Raw genomic sequence first — 21,379 nt, 5'->3', positions numbered from 1 at the left:
ATTCTTTTTCCAAAATAAAAAAATAATGCTTAGAACGCACTGTTGTAAGGCCAGTTGTTACTAGACGATGAATGATGATCTAAGTATGGACTATCAGTTAGAAGAAGTTTGCTTCCACTCAATCCTGAACTGCTGCTGCCGCTAGAAGAGAAAATACTCTTGCTACCAGTGTAGAATGAAAGAGATGTATGAATTGGTTCACGTGTAACTCTCCGTCTCGCTCGCACTAGTGACGCAAACGCGATTGCAATAGCGCAAAGGAATATGACTCCTAGAATACAGAATGCAAGGGCCATTTTCCCCGGTGAAAGACAAATTGTTTTGTCGCCTGGAGAGAAGCCTCGAACAAAGTCTTCTTCACCTTCTACTCTTCTAGAACCTGCAATGGAATAGAAAACTTTTAATTAATGAAATATCCACGATAAGAAAATAGCAAATATAATAATAATAATTTGCGAAAATTTTGTGTGCAGGGGCTTGACCCCACTGGGGGTAGTCCCAGTAGCCCCAGGGGGTAAACACAAAATAAACGTAAATACAAAAAACAAAAAGTAAATACTAAAAAAGCAGACAATATTTTATTTTGTTTTACATAACGTAATGCGTGCTAAAAGGTTTAATTAGAATAATAATTTTGATTTTGGTTGCAGCCCCTTAATTGCCTAACCCCTCTTAATTGCATACATAGACTATAGTTTACATCTCGTATCATTACAATGATTATCGCAGATTCTATCAAAATAATCACTATTATTAAACTTCATATTGTTAAAAATATATTACGAACTTAAATTATTCGTATTCTTTTAAAAACATGAAGAGTGACTCGAGTCTAAGAATATGCACAAAGCTAGTTGTATAACTTTTGTCTAAATTTCCATCGAGTGTACGATACTTTACTGTTTCGAACGAGTATGCCGTGGAGTCAACTATTTCTGGTAGGGATATAATGAGGATTCCAGTCAAGTTTTGTGTCTAAAGTTTGTGTTGTTGTTTAATGATAAATAGACATTAACATTTAGACCCTGAACTACTTATTACCGCGTGTGATGTAATAGTACAAAATACGAACGTGCAAATAAAGCGCAAACACACATTATAAACCGAAAAATATATTTTTAGAATTTTCAAGTAAATTATCCATGTTTAAATAAACTGACTGGCCGACTATCTACCTTTAGGGAATGTACGTATAGATAGATAGATTCGGGATATCGTATATTTTTAATAATGATTTTTATTTTTTTTCTGTTATTGTCTGTAGGTCTTCGTTTACCTCTAATGGAAGCTTCATCCTCTAACTCAATATTCGGTGCGAGAACTTCGATACTGTTATACACTTCCAGCCTGTCTATCACAACTCCTCTCGCTTCTTTGTCCAATCGAGCCTTTCGAACTAAACCATCTTTCGTTTGGTGCGGCTTCTGCAGAGACTTGCAGTCGACGTGCGGACAAACCCCTTTACACAATTCTATCCCACACGAGAGGTGCAACTTTGCTCTATCTGGAAACTTGAAGGCAGCGAATGTTGTCACAGCGTGTTGATACGTCATCATATTTCGAATGACGTCATCGGGATCGGATCTGTCACTTTGTAAATTTATTTCGTTAACCGGCTCCAAGTCTGACGAATCGATCTCGCCCTTCTGCCTGTGTCGGTGCAGAGTGGGTTTGTTGAATATGGCCTCGTCTATGGGACAGCCGGCTTCGTCCAAGAGTTTCTGCGACGCTTCACCTAAACCATCGTGAGCTACGCAGTTGGTTACACGAAGACCGACTCCAACTGGAAAGATTAATAGCAAACTGTTAAACAATGTAGACCATGATTGAAGATATCATTTGAAAGTCAATTTTTGTTTTCGGATTTCTCTTGAATTAAAACTTGATTAGCAAAAGGTCAAAGGAAGTGACGGAGGTCGTGATGTCGAGTGAGCAGCCGGAGAGCGTGCAGACCTGGCAGCGTGCACTGCACGAGCAGGCGCGTGGGCTGCCCCACCTCGACGCGCGCGGGCGCGAGCTCCATCCACGCGCGCGCCGCCTCCGCCACGCGCTGCCGCTGCTCCAGCTCGCCCGCGTGCTCCCAGCCTTGACGGTTTCTGCCCGTCCTGAAGTCATTGTGATTTCGATTGTAGTGGAAGAAAACATTTTTCTATGAAATAATATATCATTATCTGAAATTGGATCGCGTACGAGTATCTATATCAATATTTTAAATTCGAAGGTCACTCTGTCTGGTACCTCTTCGCGCTTAAATAAATCGCTGAATCGCTTTAAATGAAATTTGGTATAGAATGAGGCTCGGGGAAGAACATAGCTGATTTTATTAATTCAGTCCTGGAGTGGGTAAAATGGAGTGTTTGTGTGGTATAGGTAGTTTTATGAATTCCGCGCGATGAAAGCCACAGGTTCAGGTTGGTAATAAGATAAAAATGGGCGTAAAACTTATTGCAGCGGTAATGTTTTTTTCAATATTTCATATTGAAATGTTGCACAAAATAAAAAACTTCGGTAACTAAAAAATAAATACATATATACCATTCTCGTTCTCTTTAATTCTACGCCATATCTTTCTTCTCCCTCATTTAACGATACGTCCTTAAAATTTATACTCTTAATCTTTGTCCAACTATCGATTAACTATCTAACTATTATATAACTAAGAAATTTTCCAAAAACCTTAACAGTTATATGTACATCGTTACAAATATAATTATTCTTCACGTATACTTATGTATAAATGATACAACAAGTATCCACTGGCAAGTATTTATTTATATATGGTATTATTATCCGTTCCCGGTATTGGCAATTCAATCTAAAGTTCAATCATAACTATAATTATAAATTGTATTAACATCATTACCTTACACGTTTTCCTTCTTGTCCAGTCATTTCTCGCAACCTGGACTTAATGACGCCCTCCAGCGCGGAACTGCTTATTCGTACCGCACGCGGTTGCAATTTACACCTGTGTTATATTCAAATAATTATATAAGTACACGTAATAATATGACCATGTACATCTAGGAGATAATCTATTGCATCAATTAAATCGTGAGATAAGTTCTTTGTTCACGTTACTTTTTCTAATTCATCGTCATCATTAACTCATTTTGACATTTCAAAGAAAACAATCGGTTTAATTGTATAAAATTCGAAATGAACTATAATAATCAATATGTAACATGAATGTACAGTCATTCTTTATATGTATCTACCCAATGGCTATGTAGGTCTCATTTTAACAATACATTGAGTACATTATACTACTCGTAAAATGAAAAAGAACCGCTAAACGTTATATAAAAAGCAATAAGCAGTAATGTATGTCATTCTCGTTTAATGATTCACTATAGGACTCAGATATACGTAAATAAAAAAGTAAAGTAACGTAAGTTTGTTAATGATTGTTGAAAGTTTGGTGGCTTGACCACCACGCTACTCCAGTCCGTGATGGATAAATATAGCAAAAAACATCCGACTTATTAAGCTCATATATTCTATGCGGTAACCGGCAACCTTTCAACAATTCAGGTCTGAAATTTTCAATTTTTTTCGCCCAAAACTTTGTTTGTATACGTATAAACGAGCGAGTTGTCCGCACTATTTTGATAAAAGGTGTGATTTCTGGATCAATATCAATTAGGAACCATCTTCGGTTATGATTCACATTTTTTAGTCACTTGCCCAGCTCAGCTTAATATGTATCTAAATGTTCCTAATAGTAAATATAAACACTGACGTATAAACTAGAAATCTTTATGAATTTAGTTTAATACTTATAAGTAAAAAATAAAACAGACGTACAAGAAAAGAAAATTCCGTTTTATAATAAGTAGAATTAAATGTTTTTAAATTTTGCCTAATTTTATAATTACTTTATAATAATCATGTCAAATTTACTATAAGATAAGTGTATTTAGTTATGGTAATTCTATATCGAGATACTAATAATGCGTTAGAAGATTGATAGAGTCACTTGACAGTTTTATTACTTTCGGTTACGCCAATACAACGCCTAGTCTATAACAATAGCAAATGTCAAGGTTTACTAAACGGGACTACCTTGCTATATATAAAATGTTTTGTGTGTAAAATAATGTTTTAGTAAAATGTGGCATGAATTATTCCGCTAATTCAGGTAAAATATTTTTTTTATTTATAATTGCCACACATTATTTATCTAGTGGTAGTGCCACACTGCATACCTTCGGGTTGCAGCCGAATGGGCCTGCACGCCCGGGGAAGTACCACTCTCTCACTTAAAATCGGCGTTAAGTAGTAGCTATGCTACCGCGTTTCGTCCGGTATGTGAGAGTCCCGGTGGGCCATTCCCCCTTCCCCCCCAAAACATAATGGTTGTGCAGAATTTGGTTTCATTACCCCAGGAGGGTACCATCAGCGACTGCGGTGGAGAATCCCTCTCTGGACATCCATGCTCAGGACGTACATCATCTGAGCAAATTCTGGGGGGGGGGGGGTTCAATTTTGCGCTCGCCACTGTTCGGGGCAAGCGGAGCAGGCATCATAAGGCAACCCATACCACCCACACTGTGGACTTCTGCAACATAATGGGACTCAACTCCAACTAAAACGCCGTTTACTGTCACCTTGAGACGGCGAAGCCGGCCTTGCTCTTTCTTACCGAGACCCAGATATCTTCTCCTACCTAAAAGATACTATAGTGCAGAAGTGAATACGTAAACTTAGGTGCTCTGAGTGTACTCTTTTCCATCAGTCACATAGACGCGATTTAGACTCAGGCCCCTGATCAAAAGGATTTCCGAGGCACCGAAAAGCAACAGTATCAAATTCCTAATTCCGGTCTGCTACTAGACCAACGAAACAGTACTTAAGTAAAAAATGGCATGAACAAAAATGCCATTGGTGTATTTGAGTGGATACCATAAAAGTTACCTGATTATTATTTCCTGATCCGAAGACTGTTGCAGTTGCCTGTCCATTTGAACGATCAGTTCTACACTGTAGTAGAGATCTTCGTTGTCATCTAGCTCCTCCACCGTTGTGTTCAGGGTAGATGTTCTTACACCACACGCATTTGATGGCAAGTGAAGAGTTACATTCGTATGCATTTGACCTATAAATTAAAAAAAATGCACTTTGACAAAATAATGTTCGATAGTCCCTACTAATATTTTCTATTTTATTTTATAGTTCAGTTTACGTAATCATCGCTGAGAGAATTCATTTAATCACCCGCTGAGCGTTCTTTTCACATTTATATCATATTTAATCATTTTTTGAAAGTGGCAATATCTTTTATGCTATGTTTTTATTCTTTCAAATTTATTTTTTAATGTCGATGTGTTTGCGTTTAGTTTAGTAAAGTTAACTATCATATATAGTATATAAAAGTAAGCTAAGTATTATAAAGATTTAATAACACAATTCCAGTGTGTACATACCTTGTACCCGACATTCCCTGGAGAAATCCTTACTGAACACGAGTCCTTTGAATGGTTGTTCCATATCAAGATGAATACTAATATAGCTCTTGTCGCAAGACGTGGTTACGTCCCTGACCTGATTGGAACGAGCATAGATACTCGATATCACTAGAGTTGTAATTAGTACTGGCCGCCACATATCGGCGCACCCTGCGAACAAAATTAGGCATAATTTATATTTCATTCATCTAATAATTGGAAATAATGTATATATGTATGTATATCTTATAATAAATCATTTTAACTTCTGAGCCCAATTAATCATAAATTCAAATCATTTGAAAAAAAATCATACATAAATATATGATAAAAAGCATAGAGTTAATACTTGTTGACTTTCAGACAGGATAGATTATATATATAATTGTATTTAACTAACAAAACTTTGTATTTTAAATGTTGGATAAGAGTAACTGTTGAGTTTATTGCTGATTCTTCTCGGTAGAATCTCCATTCCGAAACGGTGATAGCTTCACTTAATATACTTTTGTAAAATGACTATTTGTGAAAGCCTACTCGAATAAATTTTGACTTTGATTTTGAATAAAGGTGTCTTAACCGATGGCTGCGGGTTAAATCCAGACAAGCGCCACTGTGTAAAATTATTCATCTCACACTAGACAATCATAATCACCAGTACAATTTTGCATGACAGTTAGACATTATGTTATATATAATATTCTAAGTTGCGGTTAGATCAGCGGTCAAAGCGACGGAAATGAAAGCAATTCAAAACAATTTACTGGAGACTAGATTAAAGTATGGATTGTCGCAATCTACAGACGACAGGTGTTTTTTTTTTTATAAATGTAATTAGGCATTAGAGATCAGTGACCAGATAATAATTATTATATATTTTATAGGAATTCGACTACCTAGAATCTTAAGGAGAGATTTTATACATATATAAATAAACTCCTTAGAAGTCTTAAAGTTTCGACTTTATGTAAGTTTGTAATTGATTACATTAAATTTATTAGGTATATCTATTGCGCAAACATATGTAAAAAGTAATTAATAACATATCGATTGCATAAAAGGAGATGTAATGTTAAATTTTATTTTTTAGGTAGTAATAAATCGATTTCGAATGCATCCTTCAACTTCAAATATCTCTCCCTGGTCATTTTATTTAATTATCATATTATGATCTAAACAGTTTCATTGAGCCACTAACAGCTCTAATCAAAATGGGTTATCAAAGTTAGCGAAGAACGGAAGAGCGGAGTAACGGTATCCGATTCTTGTTTTCCGTCATAATTCTTCATTGTTCTAAAACGGCAATTATTTTGCTTGAGATATTTATTTGTTTTATGTCCAGGAGTAAACACTAGACATTGTCTTAAACTAGGATACTTGGTAGAGAAGTAGTTGAAAATAATAAAATCTATAGTTTATATTCGTAGAACCGCCTAGCGATTAGTATGTCTCAGTTGGTGATAATTTCGCCATTTGCATCAGAGTTTAGTATAGTTGAAGACGACAAAGTTTACATTAGTTATGTCTTGACATATAATATTATGCACTACTAAGTTTCATTTGATTTTGTCTGTACTTGTAGACCATGATATATATTGTACTGAATAGTTTAGGATTATATATTAAATGGTGTTAGAAGCGGATTCCATTTTATCAGTCGTATATTATAATTAGGTATATTTTCGCCAGTTGTTGTCATTTTGTATACTGTATATTTTTGTTAGGTTGTCACGATGGATTCTTTTTAGAAAGAAAAAGAAACGGCTCTGAGATTTGGCTTTTCGGTATAAAGTGGAATTGAAAAAAAAACCATAGATAATCTCTTTAGTCGATAAACGCAATAAGCGACCTATATTTAGTCGATAGTGACAGAGGGCTATAAAGGTTACCTAAGCTTTATAGCTTTCCTTTTAGCTAACCTTTTACACTACAACCTACGGTGTCAGAGAGCAATAATTTTTATTTCATTTATAATAATAATTCTTATTATTTTATTATATTTTTGATTTTGTAAGTTTAACTCACTAATATTTGGGGCCGTGACTCTGTTATAAAACATAGCACATTATATGACGTCGATGAGAAAAATAAGCCGATTTTAATACAGGTGATTTAAGAGGTAGTTAAAGAGCACAGTTACAACTAAATGCGTCATTTTTTTTATAAAATGTAATTAAAACTGTGTTCTTACATTGCGTGAGTCGTGCGTGTGAATGTACCACAGTAACATTACGTATTATTATTTAATAATGTTAAAATTGTGTCCGTAATTGAAATTTTAGAATTAATTTAATAAAGAGTCTTATTTTGTAGAGCTTTTGCGTTTCGATTTTCTGAGGTTAATATACTTTTAGTATTGTTTTTAATATTTAATTATTATAAAAAAACATACAAATAATTAATGTGTTGGATGAAAATCTGCCACAATGGACGAGCCTCAAAATGGAAATACAGGGCAACCTCGATTTAACAAATCGGAGGAGAACAAGAAAATATTCGTTATATCAAGTAATTTGTTGAACTGAGGTTTGTAATGTTGAGGTTAGGTTGGTCTAAAATTCGTTATAACGAGGTAAACAATAGTTTTATTCACCTCAACATTACGTACTTATCTTGTTATAATGATAACACATTTTTATCAAATTACTACATATACGTATTTTCTATGTATTTAAAAACAATTAGGTATGTAATACATTTTTTTCTTACATTAATAATCAAAATTAAATGCAGTAAAAGTAGGTACACATCTTGGTGGGTACATACATTATGTAGGTAATTTAATGGTAATTCCAAAGATTCGCACAACAAAACTCACGAATTCAAGGTAAAGAATTAACAATGTTATTATAGTAGATTAATCTCAATTTTGTTCATCTTGATTAGAAAAAAAGTCATAAATAGTTGTCTGTTTACCACCAGTAAGAGTTATCACATCCAAAGCGCAATCTAATTTCGTGATGGATTTCACTACATCGTCACTCAAACCTCCCTTTTTGAGAAACACAGATTTTATAATATTTAAAGCATTATAACCATCTTTTATTGTGAAGTTATGCTCATCAATTTCACTTACTTCTTCCTCGTCTTCATCCGCTTCTGCATTAGTAACTGGCAACACAGATGTGACGATGTCAGCATCAGTTAGTTCTCCACAGATGGCTAAATTATTATCAAAGGTAACGAAGTCTTCGAACTCATTTTCTTGAAGGTGTAATTCTTCTTGAACTCTTTGCCAGGCCTTAGCAAGTTCTGCGACTGGTAAATCGTCCTCCTCATCTTCGTATGTTACTTTAAACCCACTTTTCTTGAAGCAGTTTGCAATGGTCTTTTCAGTGACTAGATTCCAAGCTTTGGCGATCATCCATATAGCTTGTAAAACGTCAATTGTAGTTGGTGTTTGACGTTCAACATCAGCAAGAAATCGTCTGAGAACTTCCTTCGTATAATGCATTTTGAAGCTTTGGATGATGCCTTGATCCAGTGGTTGTAGTTTTGAAGTGGTATTTGGAGGTAAGTACTTTATTTTATATTTTTCAGTTTAGGAATTTCTTCGTGTGCAGTACAATTATCGATGAACATTAGAATTATCTTGTTTTTTTTCTTCATCTCTTTATCCATACTTTTAAGCCATTTGCAAAAAGCATCACTGGTCATCTAAGCCTTATTATGGTTGGACGTGTAATATGTTGGCAGATTATTGATATTTTCCGATAATCACTGGCTTAAGTTTGTAAGTCCCAGTACAATTTGTTCCCAGCAGTACTGTTAAGCGAAGTTTGCTGTTTTTTCCACCAGTACATTCATTGCCTTTGAATGATAAGGTTTTGTCAGGTAAACATTTATAGAATAGTCCAGTTTCATCGGCGTTAAAGATGTCTTCGGGATCGTATCCGGCGGTCAGCTCTGCCAGTTTGTCTTTCCAATCATCACATACTTTTTCATTAACTCTACCACTTTTACCGCATATTTTTCGAAAAAACAATCTCGTTTGGTTTTTGATATTTTGAAACCACCCGTTGCTAGCACATCTTCATGTCCCAATTCTACTTCTCTTATGGACAATTCAAGGGGATTACGAAGAATTTGTTAAATCGAGGAAGTCGTTATATTGAGGTATGTTATATTAAGGTTGCACTGTAATCTTAACCCCGCTGCGGGGCATTTACGTCTTTTTTTATACAATAATAGTAAAAGTATCTTTATTTTAGGACGGAAAACCTAATAGAAGATTTACTGAATCACTGAATTTCGAATCGACATAAGATTTTACGGTCTCAATCTGATACCATTTCAGAGATACAAGATTTGTAAGCCATAAGAGGTTTAAATTTAATTTACTGATATCAAAATAGATTTAGAACGTAACGGAGACGTTTAATGATCTATACACCGTTATAAGCCCTACCAATAAATAAGAGAAAGTATAGTCATATCTTACCGTCGCATCATAGATACTGGTGTACTTTTAACCGACTTAAAAAGTAGGCGGTTATGTGATCGACATTGGTTTATAGATTATATAATTAACGGGGACATCATTTTATACTTATATTTACTAGGCCGTCATCACTGTCTCCCCCCTACGATTACGAGTATTTTTCAATAATCTAAACATCTATTTTTATAGTTTTGGTCAAAATTTTATCGATTTTTTAAAGTATATTCTCAAAAGTTAATAAAATGCTAAAACAAATATTAATAATACTTTCTGATTTTATCAGCAAACGGTGATACAGACTATGATTAGCTTTATCTTTCATACAAAATATATCAAAGTTAACATTGTGTCTTTCGTTTATCTAAATAAAATCGAGATAAGCGACGACTTTGATTGAGATTTTTCTTCAAAAGTGATCTCAGTTTTAGTAGGTGTTATTACTTTACTTTAAAATATTTATATTTTATTGAATGCTTGATCAATTTGTGTAATGAGAAAAAAAGGGACCAATTAGGCCGTTAAATGACTAATTATGCCTGCCTCGTTGGTCTAGTTATAAGGACCCAGATTCTAATGTCCTGGATTCAAACCCCAGATCAGACAGGAAAAATCTCAATAACAGACCAGATTCTAAATGATGGAAGTGTGTCCCGTGTCTCGGAAAGCACGGAAAGCAGTTGGTGCTGCGCCTAAACTCTGTCCGGTCGGATTAAGGAATGCTTACGCACACATATGTTCACAATAATATGTCCTGCGTAGTTGGCTAGACTCTTGTGACATTGGCCGCCATTGTCGAGATTTCGAAATGGTTAGGTCGACATACATACACATATAAGCCTACTTAATTCATATAAAATATTATTTTAGCATTAATATGCTTATAATAGGTATTTACATAATGGACATGGCGTACCACACCCTAACTTAGTGTGAAGCATGAAGCATAGAGTAGTACGCAGTAGATCGTCCTTGGTACCGGCGAGTCCTACATATCCCCTCACTTCACGCGGGGAAACAAACATTACATACAAATATACAAAAAACATTTTTTATACACAATTCTAACTCAATTCTAAAGCTTCCTGACTCAAAAATAACTAAATAATAATAATACGTTGGATTTAAAGAAAATAGTGAAATCGTCGAAACGCATAAAATTTAAATAAATTGGTATATTATTTCGTAACATACGCCAGTCGAAGTTTTCAATCGCAGAGATTAGATAGTATAATAACTTCCGTAATATTAATACAAGTATAGATGAGCATGTGAATCGCGTTGTTTCTAAGATATCATAAATCCCATCGTAATTACATGTCAGGAGATAATAGCATTTATAATTTTCACCTTGCGCCGTATTATTACGTAGCAACGCCGCGGGCCAAGTTCAATGCCGCCTAATTTTGAACCGGCTATAATTACCAATTTTCTTCAAGTACTATTATTCATATGGTTAAGTTGTTACGGATTATTGTCTATTAGTTTAAATAGCGCTTTTAGAAGTGAACATTTTGGTTTTACTTGGAAGCAAATAGTAGTCACATGTTTTGACATTTAAGTACATATAATAAATTTTGCATGTTTTGATTTTACAGTTTTTTATTTTGACAGTTACTAGTTCGGTAGTGTCAATATTACTATCTAATACCCGGCATGCCTTGCAAAGCCTGTTAATATATTATGGCAAACAAATGCATTCTTTAAAATTATAGTTATCATTTTCCATGACAATATCTATCAATTTATGGTATAGAAGTTGATGTGTAGCGCCATTGAGCGGCGTTACAACTGAATTGATAATATAAAAACATCCTCCATAACATGCGACAAAGGAGAGGAACTCTAATAATCATCAATAATAATCACAAACAAATATAACAATGTACCATGTACATATATATATCGATCTCGATCTCGATCAATTCAGTTAAATTCTTAGTTTAGTGGCTTGCAGTCTGGCTAATAGGGCATAGATTATTTCGCTAATGGCACGTAGAACTTGGGCAAATTACAAGTGTCACAAGTACCATCAGCCTGATTGTTACTTATGTTAATGAGGACGAAAGTAGTGATGAAAATATAACTACACTATTTCATCGATAAATAGTTAAGTTACGTGATTAAATAGTATTGATGTCATACAAACCAAGAACTATATACGTAGATAACTGTAAATACGTTTTTTGAACTTATAATTATTACAGTTATATTAACGGATCTTAATAATTATCCCAAAAACATAAAATTATACATTGATAAAAATATAATAAAATGATATAAATAAATACTTATATAACATCACCTATCATCAACTTACATAATTATACAAATTGAAAAGCCTACGATCCGTTGATATATTATGTAAAAAAATTCAACGAGCTATAAAAAAAAGCAAAAAAATCCAACGTTTAAATTTTCGGCAGCACCGTGCCGTAAAGGTAATTTAGCACAACAAATCATTTCTGCGAATTTTACATTTTGACATACATACAATAAGTTATATTATTATATATTTTACCAAGACTGTCATTAGTCTAAAACGCTCTTAATGCTGTACACCGTTATCTACAGTGTCGTGATCGTAGTTTATTTCAATTATTATGACAATTATGTACGCGGCGTGCTTCATATTCGCCTTAATGTTTAAAAATGGAATGGATGGCAAACCTCGAATGCGAAACATTGACCTATTATGAACGGAAAAAAAAATCACGACACACTCACTGGTTCGAAAGTTCACGAAATTACGAGAAGCAATCGCCCGCGCCGGTCCTCTTAGATTATTTATAAATCTAGATAAAGTGTCGCATTATAAAAGAACTATAACAAACGGTCCAACTTTATTGTTTTGGTGTGCGTGACTGCTTCTTGACACTTGCAAAACGTCATTCTACTTTACTAGTGAGCGTGTACTTAGTGTACTACTAAATACTAATGTACTTAGTGTAATTGTTGGCCACTATTTTTAAGTCTATTTAGATACTGACAAAGGTGAGTGGAAATTATCCAATATAATACCCACTGTAAGTTGTCCCTCTTATCTACTCCGGTGTAACGAATCTTTCCGCCAATTTACTGAAATAACGCAAATTTGTATAAAATTTAAGTAATTAAATAAAATTTAGTAGGGACCAAAGTAAGTGTCTGTCATTGATTTTTTTTATATATTTTAAGATATCAAAACGGCAGACATGGTGCTATCAAGTTTTGAAAGTCTATTTTTATGCCTTTGGACTTCTAGGCACGCTCAAAGGAACCTTTGATGGAAAAAGTGATCACCTCCATTTCACCAACTGCAGGTAAAAGAGTATACCTGGCATTAATTAATTTTTACTTGGTGGTAGGGCTTTGAGCAAGCCCGTTTGAGTAGGTACCATCCACTCATCAGATATTCTACCGCCAAACAGTAGTACTCAGTATTGTTGTGTTCCGGTTTGAAGGGTGAGTGAGTCAGTGTAACTACAGGCACAAGGGACGTAACATCTTGGTTTCCAAGGTTAGTGGCGCATTGGTGATGTAAGGAATGGTTAATATTTCTTACAACGCCATTGTCTATGGGCGGTGGTGACCACTTACCATCAGGTGGCCCATTTGCTCGTCCGCTTACCGAAATCATAAAAAATATATATATATGGAGTTTACTACTATACTGTAAGTCTGCGGAACACTGGCTCTCAGTTTAATAGCTGTTTGTGCGGAAGATGTTTTGCTTTGTGATGTCACCAAAATGACTGACAGCGTTTTTGCGGGAATAAAAAAGATTTAAAATTTAATTTAATTTTATGGCAATAAAACGTGTTTATTTTGCCGAAGTATAATTTTTTGTGGATTTTTGATTAGGAAAATCTACATTTTGAAGTACTTTTTCAAACATAGTATACCATATTCTGCTATGTGTGTATACATGCACCAACCAATTAGAGCGGCGTGGTATAATGAGTGCCAAACATTTTCCTCGAGTGTAGCGGAGGCCTTTGTCCAGTACACCTTTTACAGTTTGCCATTTAAATGGATTTTTAAAATTAATCTTGTATAGAATATTTCATTAATTTATAAAGTAACGGTATATGGAAGAGAGCAAATACAAATACAAGCGAAAATCTTTACTTAATTACGAGTTCCAAGTGATGTAAAACAAAGATATATTAATTGAAGAAATAAAAATTAACATTTTTATTATTTTTTATTATAATAACTGTAATTACACATGCATAGTCTTGTATAGAATAGATATCTTACACTAGATATTCTTTCAGTAAAAGATTATTTCTCACAGGCATTGTGAGCAAGTTTCTTTGACATTGGCTCCGTAACAATCGATGAGTTTCGCCTTTTTATATCGTCTAGATGAATGGCAGGTAACAACGTTGGAAATGCAACATTTCTAAGTAGGTATACAATGTATTCCAATAGGAAACTTGTCATCAACACTATACTATTATAATTTTTTTTTGTAAAATTACGAATAATTAATATTTAACAATTAATAATTAGCAAAACATGTGAACCTACTAAGATTAGTTCTAATTTTACGAATTTCGTGTCGTAATTCTACACGTATTGTAATAATTCGTGTAGTAAATTTACAAAACTGAATCTTATTATTGCCATATTGTTGTACATAAAAACTACACTACATTACAATTTTTATTTTTTAAAAGCACTATAGATATTTTTAAACTGAAAAATTGGAATTAAATAGTTGATTCATCGAGATATGGTATTAAACCAGATATAACATTAAGCGCCATTACCTCTGTTTTAGAGATACAACTTTTAACGCAGGCGAAACCACGCGGAGCAATTAGTCCTCGTATATAAGAATGACAAGTATCATCTGTATAAGCTTTAAAGCTCATTTCTAAGAGTAAAGTCTGTAAACGTTAATGGCGGAGCCGACGTGGAAAAAGCTCAAGCAAACAAACTATGCAAATAATCGTCTCTTATTCCAAATTATGTCTTTCTTCGTTTGTTGAAATACTGGGACCATGGAGTAATAATGCAAAACCTTTATTAAAAGTATAACATTCTATATTGTCTCCACTAGTGACATAGAGTTGGTTCTTTTTTGTGTTAATTGCGTTACAACGGACAAAAGCTGCTAGCATTCATACAACCATTCCTCGCGGTCATGATTTAAGCAGTAACAATTTCTTTTTTATAAATTATGACTTAGTTTTAATAAATCTTATGTAAGTGAAAAAGAATAGTATATACAATGTGCTAAAAATCTGCTAAAATAAAACCTTTCCGTTTAAAAAAAACTTTTAAGACTTTAACTCCCATATTCTTTTCTTTTTTTGTTAAAAGTATACTTACTTATTTGGAGGTTTTTTGTAATAAATAATTTACTTTTTTTCAAGTTTTATGCTTTGTCAGTATACTTATAGTTGGTAGCACAATACCTAAACAACGTAGGCGATTGTAATCTTAAGGCCAATTCTCAGAAAAAATTGATAGTTGACATGTTAAGGATAAAATTACCAACCATATTAAGGAGTATTGATTACATTTTTTACCAATTCAATTTTTTTTTATATATAGTGTAATTTAATATATTAAAACATTTTATTGCTTGCGAAAATATATTTTAGTGTCTCAATTGTATGTGTAATATGAATTTGTGTCGTCTGAGATTGCATTAATAAGACCCCGTTTAGGTCTCAACTCGGGTTGGTCTATATTTCTTCGTGAGACTCGAGAGCATAAATAACTGGCCGCCTTAAGATAAAACCTACGCTATACAATAAAGCAAAAAAATATATTAAAATAATCAAAAACGAAAACAATTAATTTAGCCTCGATGATCGCGGGGTTGCATATATTTTCAGTAATAATTTTAAGTAATATGTAGATTGTAGGTATATTGTTTAATCTTACCAAGCAAATTATAATTGTAATGGAAGCACGTAGACGCAAAATAGATACATAACAATAGTACGTATATAATTTGTACGTGGTATAATGGGATTGTCTTTATTTATACAATGAACTTGTGCACGACAGCGTGTATCCTAGTAACCCTTACATAAATACTAGTAACCCATTAAGCGAGCAACTAGTACACAACCACCGGAATGTTCTGTGATTCTAACAGTACCAAGGCAACGGTTCCGTTACCTGGTAATGAGTCTTGCCGCTGTGAGACGGCGGAAACCCGAGAAATGTGTTTTCTCGTAAATACCACGCTAACGGCAGAATATAAGTAAAAGAATATTAATTTCCCATAACAGGAAAACGGACGTTTCTTAGTTGGATGTTAATAGTTTCAATTTATTGTAAAGACGTTTTCAATTTTATCGTCGTTAACTTTATTGAATCGATTAACGGAGCGTTACTAGTATTTTTCTAAGCGTTATAAGTTTTTTTTTTTAATTTTACGGTTTGCATTGGATTTTAATGATTAGTCTTGAAAGTACATACAAAAAAACTAGTTACAAGTTTTTTTTAAGTATAATTGTTTATGGGGTTAATAAATCAGAAGCACATTTAATTCTTTAATGTGCGTCGATTATTTTGCATTTTCACGAATTCATGACATAGATGTGTATCTTATTTACATATAACTAATTCTCACGCTTATTTTTTTGTGAATGTCAGCCAGGGAAAGTAATGCATACTTACTTTACAGTGCATTTTGCAAATCGAGGCTAACAATCTGTCAACCTGTCAGCGTTTCATTCGTAGTCATCCATCTTTTGGTATTGCTCATATCATTAAGCGATGGTCTTGGCAATAGACGAAATATGTAAACGATATTATATTTTATTTGTAATATTTTAATAAAAAATATAACTATTATTTCGAAGATTGATTGACGTTATATTAATGATCTCAATGTTGCTCTGGCTTAACACTCTTACCATTACTTATCGGAAGGATCATCGAATCATTGAATCAGCAAAGTGACAATAGAAAATTAAACGAATTTAAATATTAAGATAAGATTTTAAATATATTGAATTTAATCTCTGATTATTAATTAATATTTTGTTCAATACTTTGATCAATATATATGTTAACGAGCATTTTCCCAATACTAATTGTAACTGAAATTTGACATTAGAATCAGACAGATATGCTTAACCTTGATTAAGATCAACTTATTTATATCTAAACTAATTTGCGAAGTTTAAATATCCACGAAAAATAACAACGAAACAAAAATATTTTGGGTGATATCTTTATTTTTATTATCGTTGAAGATGCGATGTTTAATTGTTTTCAGTTAACAATAACAAAGTCGTCGTAGAAAACATAATTTCACATGATACTTAGTTGTACACGACCGCAAATCGCAACGGTAACCAGACTCTAGGCGTACTGAACGCTACACTACACTTTTACTAGAGATTCTGTTATAAAAATTACAAACTTATTACAAGTAGTCCGTAATCTTACTTCTAGTACCGTACATTTCTATTACTTCTTATTACAAGTAGTATGTATGAGTTACATAAGGTAGCACCAGGTTTTGGGGAAAGACAAAGTTGGGTGGAGTATAAAAGTTGTATATCCTCTTTCTACCACAAGAGGAGCAAAGACAAATATACATTATACATCTTTGGATATATGTAAGTAGGTAATTATATGGTATGGTGTTGTATCTTACTAGTATTATAAATGCGAATGTTTTGATGAAAGGGTGGACGTTTTTAATCAGTCGCGCCAGAACTGCTAAACGGATCTGAACGAAAATTATTATAAGTCTGGAATGGCACATATAATTACTAACTACTAACTATACACCTCTCCCCTCACACGCAAGCAAAGCCACGGGCGGAAACTACTACAGATATACTAATCAAGAACTGTAAAAAGCGCAATATAGGAAGGTAATAAGAAATGGCATGAAATATGTAAATCGAAGGTATTTTTACCTTCTTCAACTGAAATAGGCTATAAGTAGATCCGTATCGATTAATAATATAAAAGAATACAACTTCCATAAATAACCTCTAATTAAGCCATTGAAACCTTACATAAGCTGAGCTATAGACGATATAATCAGTTTACTTAATAGCTATTGTGGCCCACTCGAAGTTCTTTTGACGTAGACACCTGTCAATTTGTCTCCCCATCAAGATGAAACTCCTTTGTTATGCGTGGAGGCATAAAAACATTAAATGTTTTCTCTCTTTAAACAACTTTGTATGTTTGTATTCTGGTGTCGTAACCGTTACTTGTCAGTTAGAGTGTAAGCGTGTTTTTTCGTTGTTTTTTATTTTATTTTTACTATACTTTCCGTTATAAACGTTATAATTTATTTATTGCTTGTTTTAATTTAACTATAATATGTAAATCACTTTCGTACCGTTACTTTTATTATTCGAGGTTATGATTTTGTTTTGTTTAAGTCTAAACAAATAATCTTTAAAATATCTTAGAGAAAATAACATTAATTTAAGTATATTTATTTATTGGAAAGGTTTTTTTCTGAATATATCGTCATGTAGATATTCAAAAGATCTATTGATTTTACTAAAAAAGTGACACAGAGGTAAAGTAGTATATTGCTTGTAGAATTATCTGACAAAATACCAGAATTATTGAATGTATATAAGTATAGTTATTATTTGTTAAAATATTTTTTTAGAGGTAACTTTGTGATTTTTTTCTATCGTACCAAATTATTTACATCATGTTTTCAAAATAACAAATAACTAGCATGTATCCTGAAAATTATCATATATTTTTTTCATTTGGTTTACTGCGTTGGATCATATACTTTTTTGCATTATAAAACTTGCATTTAGCTCATGTAGTCCCCTTAATATTTTATCATAGCCATCATTTGGCAAAGAAAACCGTACGCATCTTGACGTAACTGAGGTTGATCACATGTGAATCCGGCGGAACGCTTTCACTCTCGGAGGTTCGTGATTGTTATCTAACTGGAGCCGAGCAAACACTATTTAATACATAAATTATAATACGACTTGTTGACAAACGTATCTCTTTTTATTTTATCTAAAATTATCATAAGTTATAGTTTTCCCAATTAAATTAATGTAAAATAATGCATTGCTTTTTCCTAAAATAAAATAATCATGCAGCTAATCATGATACTAGTACTTATAATTTATTTTAACTATGAATATCGAGTCGTTTTGAATAAGTTTATTTTGATAAAAGTCATCTCACCTAACTATTCTTCATCGAAACTTTTTGATGACGAAATCAGTGAGATAAACAAAAGTTCGAAAATGACTTCGGTATATTGGTAAACTAAGATCACAGATTTTTTTCATCAACATTTAGGATGATGGACGTTAGTTTACACTTGAGTGAGTTTGGTGATTCAATGTAGCTGTAAATTATAATTAGTCTTATCATTACTAGAATATACAAAAATAAATAGACTCTTAGTATAGAAAAGGAGTCAATAACCTTTGCCATTAAAAACGTTCTAAAGCTTTAAAATCTGTGAAGGATTGGAATCATTACACCTAATTATTTAAGGAAAAGTGTTCGATTTACAAATTTTAATTGCTTTTTAAAGATTTTTTTGGGTATTTGTTAAAATATTATTGAGTCAGTATTGTTGCAATTCATTTCTTCAGTCTAATTTCTGATATAGTAATGTTCTTCGTTATCTTATCTCAGTCGTATTTTATTTCACGTCTAGTACCTGACCTACGCTTCATAAAGTAAAAAACCGTTTATCCCAAATATCTACATGAAGAGACGCATGGATCAGTTTTGTAGTTTATATGAAGTGTGTTACAAATACTTATATTATATTTATACATCTATATATTCATAGTTTACGTTAACTGTTGACATGTGTCAAAATTTAAAAAAATAAACGCACTTTTTATAATTTCTTGCTTTCTTTTCATCGTAATGATACAAAGATTTCGTTCAGCCTTTCCTATCAAATATCTCGAAAACTATTACAAAAATTTAAGAAAGTCATGTAAGCATTGTAGCAGATAATGGATTTATGATGTGAAGTCTCATTTTATAGCAAATTACAGTTGAATTTCGACCAATGAGCGACCACAGTTGTCATTAAATTACGGAAAAAAAACTTTGTGAAATTGGCAACAAGTAAAACACATTCAGCATCTTGTTTCCCAGCGAAGCGAGACCGAGCGAAACAAAACCGCTAATTAATATCACCGTTTCTCATAATAACTCAGTGCTTAAACATTACCTTTATTTGATGAATTATATGTCTTCAGATCGTGTAACAATCTTATATTTGGCACAGTTGTTATACATCTGTAAAGATGCTAAGTATATGGTTTATGGATCTGAAGAAAGAATAAGATTATTTTAGACAAATCAAGTCTGGATTCAAGAGAGCTTCAGTGATTGGCAGAGATGATTTGGGAGATGATTTCATAAAAAATATATTTTAATTTTTTTTTTATTAAAAACGAATGTCATTAGACATATTTTTTTGTAGTCCATAGATAAGCCTGGATTGTTGAAATACTGTATTTTGATATGGCTAGATTTAGTTAAGGTTTCCAATCTCAATCTGCCTCCTCAGCCTTGTTTTAACTTTAACTTGTCCTGCTTAAATATGTGACCTAATAAATGCCAAGATAATTCGTTAGATAGAAAACGCGGATCTCAAAGGCCACAGGTTCAAACCCTGGCAGCATTCATCTCGTGCTCAACGGTGAAAGGAAAGTCGTGATCGCCCTGCAATCTGCATGTGTTATATGTAATACTGAATCTTGTACATCCATCAACCCAAAGTGAAAAAGCATTGGGTAATAACTTCAAATCGTTTCCATCTTCTTCTCAACAGAATGATAAATAATAGAAAATGTTTATTATGTAATACGAAAATATAAAAAAGAAATCTTTTTTAATAGATAATAGAAAAGCGTGTGGGTTATATTCGTTGATATACATACAGGACTTACTAATGTATATGTTGACTATATTTCATTTGAAGTCTAATGTTTCTTGTCGGTTCTAGGTAAAATCGACACTCAGTACCAATTGGAAAAATATCATTTAGAGCCAGATTTGACGTTTAAAAACAAAGTATTTTTTGAAAAAAAAAATTATTACATTGGTGTAATAATATTTCTTGGGAAATGCCTTATAAATGTTTAGTACTTATTGTTTTACTTCTTTGAAAATTTTCATGTAGTGCTTCCCGGAAACTAAACCACAGCTATGATTAACTATATCACTGGCTAATGTGCTCGTAAATAAAGATTATAGTAATATTACTCACATTTCCGACAGTATCACGCATCCCGTGGAGCTATAGCATATATTTGCATATCTAATCCGTAATTCTGATGTAATTTAGTCGTTTTAGTTTAACGTCTCTATAAATATTTATGTCTCTAAAAATATTGTAGTAAATTGTGTATTATTTATTTTCGTGACCTAACAATATAAGACCTCTTGTTTATTCTATAGAGGGAATGTATTGGACGATCTATGCAGGTTACTATACCTGCATAGATCGTCCAATACGTATACAAATTTGACATTAGTATTTAAAATATAGTAGCTG

General features: G+C 32.9%; 1 protein-coding gene across 1 annotated transcript in view; it reads right to left on the bottom strand.

Moving 5' to 3' along the window:
• Positions 1 to 21,379, bottom strand: part of LOC113399129 (uncharacterized) — a 38,287-nt gene continuing 16,908 nt past the window's right edge. The window contains exons 2-7 of the mRNA XM_026638185.2: positions 5,427 to 5,618; positions 4,918 to 5,098; positions 2,864 to 2,968; positions 1,954 to 2,105; positions 1,277 to 1,783; positions 1 to 379 (exon numbers count right to left, since the gene is read on the bottom strand). Coding sequence (XP_026493970.2) covers positions 30 to 379; positions 1,277 to 1,783; positions 1,954 to 2,105; positions 2,864 to 2,968; positions 4,918 to 5,098; positions 5,427 to 5,607 — 1,476 coding nt within the window. The 5' untranslated portion in view covers positions 5,608 to 5,618 and the 3' untranslated portion in view covers positions 1 to 29. The remainder of the gene's footprint in view (positions 380 to 1,276; positions 1,784 to 1,953; positions 2,106 to 2,863; positions 2,969 to 4,917; positions 5,099 to 5,426; positions 5,619 to 21,379) is intronic.

The sequence above is a fragment of the Vanessa tameamea genome, chromosome 15 (genome assembly GCF_037043105.1).
Source record: "Vanessa tameamea isolate UH-Manoa-2023 chromosome 15, ilVanTame1 primary haplotype, whole genome shotgun sequence".
Lineage (NCBI taxonomy): Eukaryota > Metazoa > Arthropoda > Insecta > Lepidoptera > Nymphalidae > Vanessa > Vanessa tameamea.
This window is presented reverse-complemented; position numbering and strand designations above follow the sequence as displayed.